The sequence below is a fragment of the Chiroxiphia lanceolata genome, chromosome 8 (genome assembly GCF_009829145.1).
Source record: "Chiroxiphia lanceolata isolate bChiLan1 chromosome 8, bChiLan1.pri, whole genome shotgun sequence".
NCBI classification, from domain to species: Eukaryota; Metazoa; Chordata; class Aves; order Passeriformes; family Pipridae; genus Chiroxiphia; species Chiroxiphia lanceolata.
Genome location: NC_045644.1, coordinates 22,688,645 through 22,701,671, shown reverse-complemented (window position 1 = coordinate 22,701,671; position 13,027 = coordinate 22,688,645). Strand labels below are relative to the sequence as shown.

At 41.9% G+C, this 13,027-nt stretch overlaps 1 protein-coding gene across 1 annotated transcript; it reads left to right on the top strand.

Moving 5' to 3' along the window:
- Nucleotides 1–5,150: 5,150 nt before the first annotated feature.
- COMTD1 (catechol-O-methyltransferase domain containing 1) lies at nucleotides 5,151–12,149 on the top strand. The gene is made up of 7 exons (XM_032694836.1): nucleotides 5,151–5,313; nucleotides 6,637–6,770; nucleotides 7,777–7,882; nucleotides 8,639–8,757; nucleotides 9,020–9,074; nucleotides 10,484–10,617; nucleotides 11,386–12,149. Exons 1-7 carry the CDS (start codon nucleotides 5,232–5,234, stop codon nucleotides 11,536–11,538), a joined length of 783 nt encoding a protein of 260 aa, XP_032550727.1. The 5' UTR covers nucleotides 5,151–5,231; the 3' UTR covers nucleotides 11,539–12,149.
- Nucleotides 12,150–13,027: the final 878 nt, after the last annotated feature.

The window sequence follows — 13,027 nt, the reverse complement described above, 5'->3', positions numbered from 1 at the left end:
GTACCACCATCCATGCAGTTGTTCCAAGTGTGAGGCTGGACCACAACCTGGAAGTAGATCATTTAGAACAGTCTGACACCCGTTTTGAGGAATTCAGTGGGCCTCCAATCCTTTACTTCAATGACAAACTCCCTTTGTCAGACGAACTGCTTCTATCATTGGCCTGTCAAGCTGAACCACTGAACAAGCCATTTTATTGGGTCTCGCCCAGTCAAGCTCAATTTGAGTTTTACAGTCCTTGATACTTGTGCGATATTGTCATAGAAGCCATTAACGTACTTTGCACTGCGAATTATGCTGCCTGGCAGGGGCCATCTCTCCTCACGATACCTGCATGTCCAAAGTTGAACCTAGTCTTGTAATGAGATTGCAAAAAGTAGTCATATATATTCAAAATGTTGGCCTGTGAGCCAGTAAGGCCTGAAAATATTTACCAATATGTCAAAATGCTTCTAGCTGAAAACCATTTCTAAACCATTCGCTGTTTGCAAGTTTAATGGCTTAAGGCTTATGGGCTCATGAATCACCAGCTTTCTTAGCAGCAGCATTTGAAATGTTGATACCTTAGCCTTGAAATAGATGTGAAGGTACCACAGCCTTTACAAGCTGTTATCAAAAGACATACTTTAACAGCTCCCACAAAAGACTGAATGCAATAGAAGTAGCTGAGCAGGATGAAAGTAACCGAACCAACTTAAAGTCATTGTTCATGTCTGTGTTCCATTTCAGTGATTACCCTCCAGCCGGACAATGAATCATATTAAAGGAAACTTCGCTACGTACAGTTCATTTGATAAAAAATCCAGATGACTTCAGGAGCAATGATGAGTATTTGGGAAACTATCAGTCTTATTTCAAATTACTGAATTCAACTATCAGAAGAAAATTTTGGAGAGCAATTCCATTTATCATAGATTAAAAAAAAATAAAAATAAAAATAAAGATGGCAGCATTCTTACAATTCCAAGATTTTCAGTTGAGAAGATGAATGAACATTTATGGCCAAAAAATTGCTACAACAGATACGTGTGGAATGAGTATCTCTAAGGTCAAGGAGGTTATGCTAGTAAATGGCAAACCCTGCATTATAGAACTGCAAAAATGAAATGTTAAGCATGCATTATACTAGAGAGATAACAGGGACGGAACAAACAAATATAATAGCAAAACCAATTGGAAGAAATAAGAAATCTCAATTATTAATAAAAAATAATAATTTCATATACGGTCCTCTAAAAGATACCACCATCAAGTGATTTATCTACGTCTTGCAAGGGGATATCCACTGAGAAGTGTAAAATTATAAGATATACACATTTTTCATCTACAGCACCCCAGATGGACAGATGAATGTACACATATATATGGTAAATCTGTTTCAATTTTAAACAAAGATATTATGAAAACCTATTAAAATAGACTAAATAAATACAATCAAATGCTTATGGCTTTGTTTATCCACAAATAGCTTAAAAGGTAAGGAAGTTATGGCTTGATGTCTTTTCTGAGTATCTGCCCCAATCTATATACACATCCACCACGTCAGTGCAGACAACTTGCAAATCTGCCTCTTCATGCTTCTCTTCCTGCAGACAGATTAAAATCCCAATCTGTATCAAACACTTCTCTGAGGATGGCTAAGACCAGGTCAGGCTCAGCTCTACAAGCTTTCTGCTCCATCAATATAGGTAAAAATTACTATTTGGCCTATCACTCAACACATAACCTTCCTTTTCAACTCTAATTTTGCTCCAGGCCCTCACATTCAGCCATACAAAAACAATCAGAAAGATTCTGACATATTTCCAAGATTGTATGTTCATCTTCACAACTTAGAGCTTTTGTCCAAGGTCATCACCTTGCTTACTGAAACTTCTTTACCCAGCTCTCATCTCATTCAAGTCCCATTCATCCAGAATGTCAACTCAATTCAGCATTTTCAGGAATTAATCTGACCATATGAATGCATGGATGCATTCTTCTTTGGTTCCTCCTTGTATTTGGGCTTTTACTCATTCTGCACTCATATGTAAGGTAAACTATTAAACAGCTCCACACTTCATTTTACTTCCTCCTGAACTCTCCTTAAAACTTATTTGCTCTGATTTCTCCTAAGAAACTTGACAGTTAGGCTACTGTCAAGCACACTGCTCAGTACAATCCAACTCCTGACACTTCCTGCCCAAGACCATGTTTTTACATGCATATTGCAACCTTTAGGGAACAAAGACAGCTGTCTTCTCTTTCAGCTGTACATAAGCTACAAACATATTTCTACTCTGCTCACTGAACTAAATACATATAGCCTTTACAGTTGCTCTTCAAATTTTATGCAAATGCTGCCATGTTTTAGAGGACTGTGTGACTGCTATCCTCATTGTAAACAGAGAGCAGTGTACAGATAACTAAGATTTTAAGTAAGCACCATTCAAATTATGCTTGAAGCCACATCAGCAACATTGCAGCCTGAATGAAGCAGACGCAACAGGCAACTCCACTGTTTTTTTTCCGATGCTGTAGTCCAATATAGCTTCAACAAATGTGTAAGATTTATTTCCAGGGAGTTGTGCACTTTAAACATGCCTATACACACTTCCTTCAGGGTATCTGTGATGTACAGTGATTTTTCCATTACAGAGTGAGTCTGTTTTAGAAAGAGCCATCTGTACCCACTCTGGTCTAGTAAAACCATTCTAGCTGTCACTAGGGTTTAGTACATGTTGCCAATAAGTCTGGTAAAACCACATCAGCAACAAATATAGTTTAGCACATACATTGTAGGTAGGCTTTTAGTCACAGTGTGGACAAACCTCGACTGTCCACACCAGACAGTGTCTGAAACACCCACAGATTTTACTTCTTTTTAGTGCATTAGTAAGACAATCAAGGTGGTTGTGTACTGCTCTTTACCAGCACGCTGGAGCAGGCCACAGAACATCAGCAGTGAACTGCCAGAACACATGGCTGAGTTCAGGTAGTTGACGCTACCTGTGAAGAGGGAAATAAAAACAAAAACAACAACAGAAAATAATATAAATTATGAGGACAGTGGAAGGAAACAGCTTATTAAACTCAAGACAGGTCATTTAGCATTTTACACTGGTGCCTCAATTAATCTGATTAATCAAAGTTTCCTGTTCAATAATATATCACAGAGCTATGTAAAATGAAAACTGCAGCGGCTCAAAGAAAAGCAGCTGGCTCCATTTTATTCAGTTGAAAGGCTTTAACTCTTTTGTCCCCCCTAAGAAAGTCTTCTACCTTGTCTTAGATATCTGAAAATCAACTTCCTTGTCTAAAGGAAACAATACGTTGTCCAATACAGCAATATAGTAAAACATCTGACACTGTCACCCCAGGTAAGCTATTACTGCGTAACAGCTTTGGGGGTGGGAGGGCAGGGGGAGTTTCAGACACATGTTCAAGTACGTTAGCAATTCAATTCACTAATTCTCTTGGAGCTTTCAGGAACTTGAAGATCCCAGACAGCTTCAAGTAGGGCATCTCGTCGAGTTGAGTCGAGAGGCCAACAGAACACTGGAAGTTTACAAACTTCAGTGTATTTCATTGAAAATACAGAGTAACCCACAGTTATTCTTTCCCTCCTGCTGCAGTTGTAGAGAAAAATCACTAGATGGAGCCGCACCGTCACGAATCTGATTTATGGCCGCTAGAACAATTGTTGCCTCCTAAAACTGACACGTTCCAGTGCGTCCTGATAACTCATCTTCTGAAAGACGGGACAACATTTACAAACAATTACCAAAGCAAAATGTGCGTAGAGAAAGTGACGAGACACTGAATGAAAAAAAAAAAAAAAGCCATCAAGAAACCAACAATCCTAGTTTTCAAAATCAAATAAATTTTAGAAGTGAACTGAAAGTTATTTCATCTGCCAAGACAGATCATATGTCTTGCTTTGTTCTGCAAATCAGAAAGCACAGCAGACTGCTTAGTGATTGACATGATTAGTTGCTGCAAAAGAGATGCAAGAGCTCTGGGCTCAAGTTTTCATAAATAAGGTCTAATACACACTAAAAATGCAGTGATGGGCAAACCCACTTCCCATAAATACCCTGGTGATATATTTAATCCTCCATTTAAGATGTACTTAAAGAAGAATCTTTTTCTTCCAACTACATTAACACTAGATAGTTTTGCTAGCATAGGAAAATAGTTGAAAAGTTATCATCCAAACCTACCAACACACAAATCATCTTGCTTCCTAGAGATTTACTATGTGCCAAAAGGGAATTTTTACCTGCTTTCATTCTACATCTGTTGAGGCCAAGTTGCAACCCATCCATTTCTGTGTATTTTGGTCTGTACGCAAAGCTGCTAATTTCATCTCCTGTAGAGCAACTTTACATCTTGGTTGGGTTTTACAAAATCCAGATATTTCCAACACTTCACAAAAATTAAAACTAAATCCCTGGTCCATCTTCAAAAGGCACTGCAGGGTTCTTTCACAAAAGAGAACAAAAGTTGGATTTAGGCTGACTTTTAAAAAAGATTATTACAGTCACTGTTGGCTTATATATCAATTCCCTCAGCAACAGACTAGGCCAGGGAGGTTATCCCTAAACAACAGGCTGCCCTCACCACTGCTGCTCCTCACCTGGAAGGCACTGCAGAGGGGGATGAAACACCGCCAGAGAAAACCAGGTCCCGTTCCCCCTCTCTTGGAGAATCTTCCTTGACCCCTTTCACCTGGAAACTCACAGGTCGCAGGACTGAAGTCCCAAAATCCTACGTGTGTTTTGATACGGAGTTTGCTCGCACCTCAGCTGCAAACAACGTTTGTGCTGGGGGAAGGAGGGAGCTCACCTTCTGGGCTAGTTGGAGGACCAAGGCTCTCACGAGTCACTGCGAAAAGCTCCTCCATCAGAGCCCATTACTAGCTCACACGATATTAGGGTGCGTTTTACAAACTGCAGTGAAGTCGTACCAAAACCAGCCTCTGCGGAGGTGGGGGCACAAATCCCAGGTGACCCTTTACACACCACAGCCAAGTGGGTGGCCCACCCCCTCGCCGTCCCAGCCGAGCCCACCACCGGGCACGCCGGGAGCGGGCACGGTAAGAGCCACCCAGAGGTCCCCAAAGGCCGCCTCCAGGATCCCGGCGGGCGCGGACAGGGCCCCGCCCTCCCGGGGGCGGGCGGACCGTCCCGTCCGCCGCGTGTGACCGGCCGGGCCGTGCCGCTGCCGCTCCGCTCCCGCCCGGCTCCGAGATGCCGCTCCTCAGCGTGCCCAAAGAGGTGGCCGTCGGGACGGCGATGCTGGGGATCGCCTTTGCCACGGGTGTGCTGGCAGGTAAGCGGCGCCCCCCAACTCCGGGCACACACACCGGGACCTGGGGGCTGCGCCCTCCTCGTGTCCCCACCGGGGAGGGCGCGGGGACCGCAGCTCCCGGGCAGGTTTCCCCCCCCGCGCCGAGCAGGAGTCCCCGCCGCAGGTGCAGCCAGGCGGCCGTCGGGGGAGCAGATGGACCCCTGGGCGCTGCCCTGCGGGCAGGGATTTATTTCGCTGAGCTGTGGCAGTAAATACACTGATGCTCTTAGAGCCCAAGCCGCTCCCTATAATCCAGCTACCGCACTGTGGGGCCGGCGCCAAGGTCCCAGCGAAGGCGAGGACGTGATACCCTGCCCGGCCCCTACCTGCGTGCGTTTGGCCATCCCCGGGACGCCGCGGTGCGGGCCCTGCTCACAGCATTGTCTTCCGGTAACAGTTTCACTTTCATTCCCCGGGATCAGCGGAAGAATGAGACGATGATCTGGCAGGGGAAGGAAACTGGTGCAGGGTTTGTAACGCGGCCACTTGCTTATTTACTCTTTGACTTCAGGCGACTTGCTGAAACAATCTAGACCTCGGCGTGATCGTCTCTGTAAAACAGATCGATAAACAGAAAATAAACCCCTCAAAATAATAGTGGTTTCTAATAGCAAACACTACCAAGATATGTCCTTGTTGTTATTTCTTTAAAATATTTGACCCATTTGGTAAAAGAAGCATTGGGCATCAAAGGTACAGTCAGTTCTGTGTCTGAGTAGACATGCAATAGCCCTTAAACTTCAACCTTCAGCACCTCCTTTATTTGCATACTGGTTTAATGTTAAACAAGCCACTGAGCAATACCAGATTTCCTCTGGCTACAGTGCAGGACCCAGGACTGTGTCATGAGGAGAACACAGGGCTTGAGAAGATGCATCAGCTGACAGCCCTAAAAACCAGCAATCTCTTTTCATCTGCAAAACATGGGCCCTAGACTAAGAAAATAGTCACATTCATGCTTCTCAGCTTAAACTTGTCCATTGAGTTCTGATGTGGTTGCTTCTCCTGTAAGAGTATGGCAGCTTTTAAGCATCATGTCAGCCACTGAACAATACAGTACCCAAGCCTTTCCCTTTCAGCCTTTGCAGGCCTGGGCTGGACATCTTAGAGGTTAAAAAGTGGGGAGGGGGAAGGGGGGGAAGGAAGAGTCCACTGAGGTGTCCAGCTGCATGGCATTTTCCATTTTTACAGATTTTCTAGAGCAAAGAACTTTTGACCTTTAGTAATACATTAATGCTTGCTTTATTTAAAGAGCCAGTAACTGAAAAGTAAAAAAGTTCTTATTACTCCTTATTTTTTTTGTAGGTAAAAGATATCCTTCTTTAATTTTTGGGACACCCAAGTCATCCAAGAGTTTAATTGGGAAAAACAGTCCTCTCTGGCAATACATACTGGATCACTCTCTGCGGGAACATCCAATTCTAAAGAAGCTGCGTCTGGTCAGTATCTCCCACACCTCATCCTGAACTGCTGGGATCCTTGTGACATTCCTTCCCCCATCTTATTTGCATACATCCTTGAGGGTTTTTTGAACTAGTAATATCCAGATTCATCAATGTTCAGGGCTACCTATATGAGTATTGAATAGTATTGACATACATTTTAGACATGTCTTTCTATCTCCGGCTCCCAAGTCCATGTGTTTGGGATGCTTTTGATTTTGACTTGAACAGATGACTCCTGTTCATTTTGGTTGGCATATAAGGAACCTGTAGCAGAGAGAGGTGATGTCCTTCAGCAGGCTCCAGTGTCAGAGATTAGACATGACATCGTGACTCAGGATTGAATCATTTCAGGTGAAACAAACTGCTCCTGCATAAAATGAGTGAAATGCTAAGTACTGGAACAGGTTGGTTGCAATGAGCCCTAGAGGAAGAAAGGAAATGGGAGGATATACTTTCCCTTCAACTGTCACAGCACAGCCCTGCTTCTCCTGTTGCCCCCTCCTCAGTGCCAGGAGCCCTTCCACCCTGTCATGGGCTCAGCCCCTCCAGCTCTGCACTGTGTAGCCAGAGCTAAGGGGTGTGACCTTTGGCAGCAGATGGTAACCAGCAGTTCCTCAAAGCATTCTGCATGTCTTGAAGGAAGTGCACTGGTTTATGTAAATTAACAGAAATAAAGGAGTTTTGCTGTCAAGGTTGCTCTATGATTTTTCATGAGTTATAAATATTGCTGAGTTTGCCACAGCTGTGGTAACTTTGGGGTGTATCACTGCTTTGAATATCAACTGCTTATGACACACACTACACCCTCCTTAGTTACAGGTGAATTCAACCCAATTTCTGGCTCGTAGATGGAGCAAAAAGCCGTCTAAAATGAGAAGGTTATCTGGTTTTAGAGTTATCTGTTCTTCCTGGAGTTTCACTTTTTTTCCCCTAGAATATTGGTTTGGTAGCTTTGGGATTGGTTTGCTGTGATGTGTTGTATTTTTCCCCTTCTCTCTAGCTCACCATGGAGCATCCCTGGGGCAGAATGATGGTGTCTTGTGACGAGGCTCAGCTTATGGCAAACTTGGTCAAACTCATTAAAGCCAAGAAAGTTATTGAAGTTGGTAAGAGTGTCACTCTGTAGTAAAACTCCTTTCTTCTGCACATACACCATGTATAACATAAGATATCCAAATACAGTAAGGCACTGCATACCTGTCGTAGCAAACAGATGGTCAAACTACAGCATGAAAAGGAGTGTTGAATTTGTGCTTGCTTGCCACTTCGTGCATTCAGTACTTCTGGCATCAGCATGGTTGGTTCATCAGTTCTGAGGGAGTCTGAAAAAATGAGATCAATAGATCACTTGGGTCTCCAGCAGTTGCAGGACAGGGTATATTCTTTCCTTCCTGTATCAGTTTCTTGCCAGAAGAAAGTATTTTGCTGCACAGGCCATGAACCCAATCCACTTTCCTTGATGCACCTATGTTAGCAGGATGTCCCAAAGCCAGACTTATGCTGAGAAGCCAGGTATGGATTCCCATCATCTTTGTTCTTGGCCTGGCTCTTAAGATGCCCTGGTATTTTGCTGCTCATTTAGTCCCTTTGGGTCAGATATGCAGGGCCTTGTCTGTCCAGGAGACTTTTGGAAAAAGCCAAGATTTGCTTAAAGACTGATTTAAAAACAAGTGAAAAAGTAAAAATTTCTCCCAACCCCCCATTACATTAAAATGGAGGGGAAAAATCTCTAAAATCCCCAAAGGAGTCAAGGATGGCAATTTGTTAATGGACAGTATTCCTGAAGAGAGCCATGTAGTTCACTACTTATTTATTTTTTTCCACAATACAATAAGTGTTGATGACTCCTATGGTTTTCCTAGGTGTTTTCACAGGTTATAATGCCTTGAATATGGCACTTGTCCTGCCAGATAATGGACGAGTTATTGCCTGTGATATAAACGAGGACTATGCCAAAATTGGAAAGCCACTGTGGAAGGAGGTAAGCAGCATCTCCTGTTACACATTTGGGACAGCTGCATTTACAGGTGAAGAGATTTTGGTATTTTAGACTTGCACATTTACACAGAAGTATTCTTATCATTAAAGGAGGCTGAAACAGTTCAGTTTGGGAAGACAGATAAGTGGTGTCTGGAACCTAGAAATAATAGGAAAACTATCTGAACACCAGTCATTCCCTAAGTGCAATCTACTAACAGGTTATTTCTTGACCATTTTTAACTCCCTGTTCTTTTTCATTTCAGGCAGGAGTAGAACATAAAATTGACCTGCGGATTAAGCCAGCAATTCAAACACTTGGTAAGTAACCAGAATTAACTTTTTGTTCCCCTTCCCTAGAAATAGAAGAAGGTTACAATAGTGATGAAATGTAAGACCAAATATGGTTGTGAATGTGATCCCTTTTGCTAACAGACAGCTTCTCTTATATTAAAAAAAAAAAAAAATCTTTAGAAGTTCACAGTTTTCCTATCTACTAGCAGAGAGGAGGAAAATGCTTGTCCTGTGTAGTGGGCTGTAGTAGTCACTCACCTATCCTGTCCACCACTTTGTTTAATCTATGAAGCACTATTGTCAGCTGCTGCTGGGAAAGCTGATTAAAACAGATTAATTAGACAAAGGCCAGTTTCTGTTATCCATTGTCCATGCTAAGCAAGTATTCTTTTGTTACGGACAGGAAGAGTTTTCTGAAAGGGCTGAAGTGCATAAAAAATTTAGAAGCCAATGTAAAACTTAGAGTTGAACTGTATTCAGAGAAGTTCAAATTTAGGATGTGCCAAAAGCATGCAAGGCCATTAGTAAGGCAATTACTCTTCTCATTCAAGGAAAGAGAAAACATGGGGCGGAGAAAATATTAATAAGTATTCTGAAAATGCCAGAAATTTTCTAGGATTCTTGGAGGCAGAAGAAAGTTTCCAGCAAAGGAGTTTGATGGATCCACAGATCTATTCATAACCATGTAGTACTTCCAAATTCATCTATCCTTTTCCAAAGAGGCAAATACAAACACACTGCTAGTATACCCTGTCCTTGAAGTCTGTCAAACAACTCTGTCTAGGAATTGCTTCAGAAGAAACAATGCTCTGTTGACAGATGGTAAGGGCAGGTGAGAGGGGTGGCAGCAAACCTTACAAAACAGCAGGCAGCCATCCTCAACTGGCAATCTGGAGTTTAGGAAAACTTAAAACTGAATGTCACTTGCCTTGACCTAGAGAGAGACTACTTAGATCAATCTTTTGCTGTGATAAATATCTCTTGACAGGGTTTGCTTATGATCTGTGTCAGGGCACTTGATCTTCACCAAGAGATTAGCATTTAGAACCTTTTCATAAATGTGAGAAAAATTCTAATCCACTCAAGAAAACAGTTCTCAGCTCAAAAACAGCTGAAAGTGTAGAATGTGTCCAGTTTCAAACTGCTTGATTTGTTTTTATTGCACCTTTCAAGAGTCCCAGCTGTATCTTGCAGTTTTAGAGCTACTCCATGAACTCCTAAGCGGGCAGGACTCAGTAACTGAGTGGTTTATGGCATACATCATGTCTAGATTGGTTTCTGTGGGATAGGCTTTTCTAGTAATTACCTGTGGAGGAATAGGCTGCCTGGTCAAGGCAGCGAAAAACGTTATTTAACGAGAACTTTGACAGAAATGGATTATGTCCTCCTACACAGCATCAACCAGGGTGTAACGACTCACTTTGTTGCTCATCTAGATGAACTGCTGGCCAATGGAGAAGCAGAAACCTTCGACTTTGCCTTCATTGATGCGGATAAGGAAAGCTACAATGAGTACTATGAAAAATGTTTGCAACTCATAAGGAAAGGGGGAATAATAGCCATTGATAATGTAAGTACTGCAGTTGTAGTGGTAATAGCACAGGGACTTACTGCTTTTGGCTGTGGGAAAGGAAAAAAAAAAGTCACAGTGGGATTCTAGTCAAGTGATTTCTGACCTGCAGCTGAGTTGCCAATTGCGGCATGTTTGTTCCATGTTATACAAATGGAAATAAAATTCAACATAAACACTTAAAGTAAGCTAAACAAAACACTAATATAGAGAAGGAATAAAACCCTGTAGAAGTTAAAAGTAATGTGTTAAATTTATGTTACTACATAAACAGTCTGTGATAACAGAAAGTTAGAATTTTTTTTGTATTTCATTACAGGGAGTGCTCTGTATTATTCTGTTTTGTCTCGTAGTGCAGTACTTTCAATACAGTGTACAGTACTTACACAAGATCAAAAGTAGCACTTTTAATCAGTAACTACTAATAAGTTATTAATTGCTAACTTTTACTAGAAACAAATAATGTTAAAACTTCAGGCACCTTGAGGGTTACAGTGGCAGTGAAATAGGGGCTTTTAAAAACCTTATGTTTAAACACATCTTTTTTATTTTGGCTTCTAATCTACAGTAGAATTACAATTAGCAAATTCCATGGACTCCCAATCCCACTTACTAATGAGAGTTCCATGTCAGAGACCATTAGAAGTCTGAAATACAATAAATAACATAAATTTCTAAAAAATACGCAGTACCTTTTCCAAAGCTTCCTTTGTGGTCCAAGGGTCATACTGGAACAAATGAGATGCATAACAGTTCTCTTTTCAATAGGTCTTTTTTGGTGGGAATGTGCTAAAACCAAGAAAGAACGACTTGGCAGTGCAGAGCATCCACCGCCTCAACGAGAAGCTGCTCAGAGATTCCCGCATCGGTATCAGCATGCTCCCCATGGCGGATGGAGTCACACTGGCATTCAAGCTGTAACTCCAGGAAGCCCAGCAGATGGGAAATAACAAATCATCAGGAAAAATGCCGGTGGAGCAGTATCAAAAATGGCAATTTAACCTTTATCTCCACTGGATAGTGTAGCCTGGGAAAGTAGACTTTAGGAGCAGCAGCGTCCTAAGGGTGGCTAAGTAGAGAAGAGAGACTTATTTTGAAAACTACTGTGGTCTCTTATTTTAATTGTAATAAAGCAAATAAACTTATGGGAAATGTTCCTTGTAAGACAGTGGTTGAAAAAAAATCTCCCTGTATTGAATGTCTGAGTTCCAAGTGAGTCCATACAACCAAGTAATCTTCTATCCTAAAATAGGCTCTTGAGTAGCAGAATAATCAGTCCTACCATCAAAAGAAGTGGAGTTTACTAATGTTTATAGCCATAATAGAAAAATGGATTTTAATGAAATGACATCAAGGAGATTGCTAGCCTTCTCAAACTACAAATATTGAAAGTCATTCTTTATGCTTGAAGAGTACTACATAACAAGTCTCAAATAGACATGATTTGAAAAAAAAAGTTCTCTTTAAAAGCTTGCCAAAGGACAAACAGTATTTGCTGTACGTTTGCAATACAGTATTTGCACTCTCTGAAACCTTTGTGCCCAAGGTCTGGGTTTCTTTCACCTAAGTAACAGTGCAGGTAGATTTTTTTGAAGTCAGAATGAGGAAGAGCAGATGGGCAAGAAGTAAACCAAAACAATTCTCCCTCCTTCCTTTCTCCCTCCCACTTGCCCTCAAAGAAGCAACTTGCTAGGTGCTTGTTTCCTAGAAAGTTGAAAGCACAGAGCATTGGCAGCAAGTCTACAGAAGGATTGTGATTGTATGAGGACACAGTACAGCTGTCAACTGGCTATTCAAATCAGTACTGCAAGCAGAGATTCCCTTTCCTAGGCAGCATGTAACAAAATTTCAGCCTGAAATTCTTAGTGCAGATAAAACCTAATTAAATAAACAAGAAACTGAAAGTAGAATTTTACAAACAGAAGCTTCACTGGTTTTGGGGGACTGATAACACTGGAAGGGTACCATATGTATAGAGGAAAGAGATCTTTAGGTTTGTTGATCTGTAGGGAAGCTGTATCACAGCTAAAAGAATACTTCTTCCATTTGCTTAAATAGTGCACTGGAATGACTCAAGACACCAGGGGACAAAGATCTCAAGTCTCAGAATTGTTAAAACTGTGTAGTTGGCTCATATTTTTTAAATTCCAGCTGGGTGGCTTGGGTTCTGGTAAGGGGCAGAGGTTTGGGGCATGGGTCTTGCCTGTCTTGGGCACTTGTAGCTTACTGCAGTGGGAGAGCAGTGAAGAAAGGAAGCATTGCCTGATGACTTCAGGGTGAGGTTATGACTGAGATCTCAATTCTATTTCTGTCACTTCCACTTAAAACCCTGATTCAGCAGAGCACGTCAGGATGTGCTTAAGTACTTTGCTGCATTGAGGACTGACTGCAAAATCCACGTCTGGGAGAA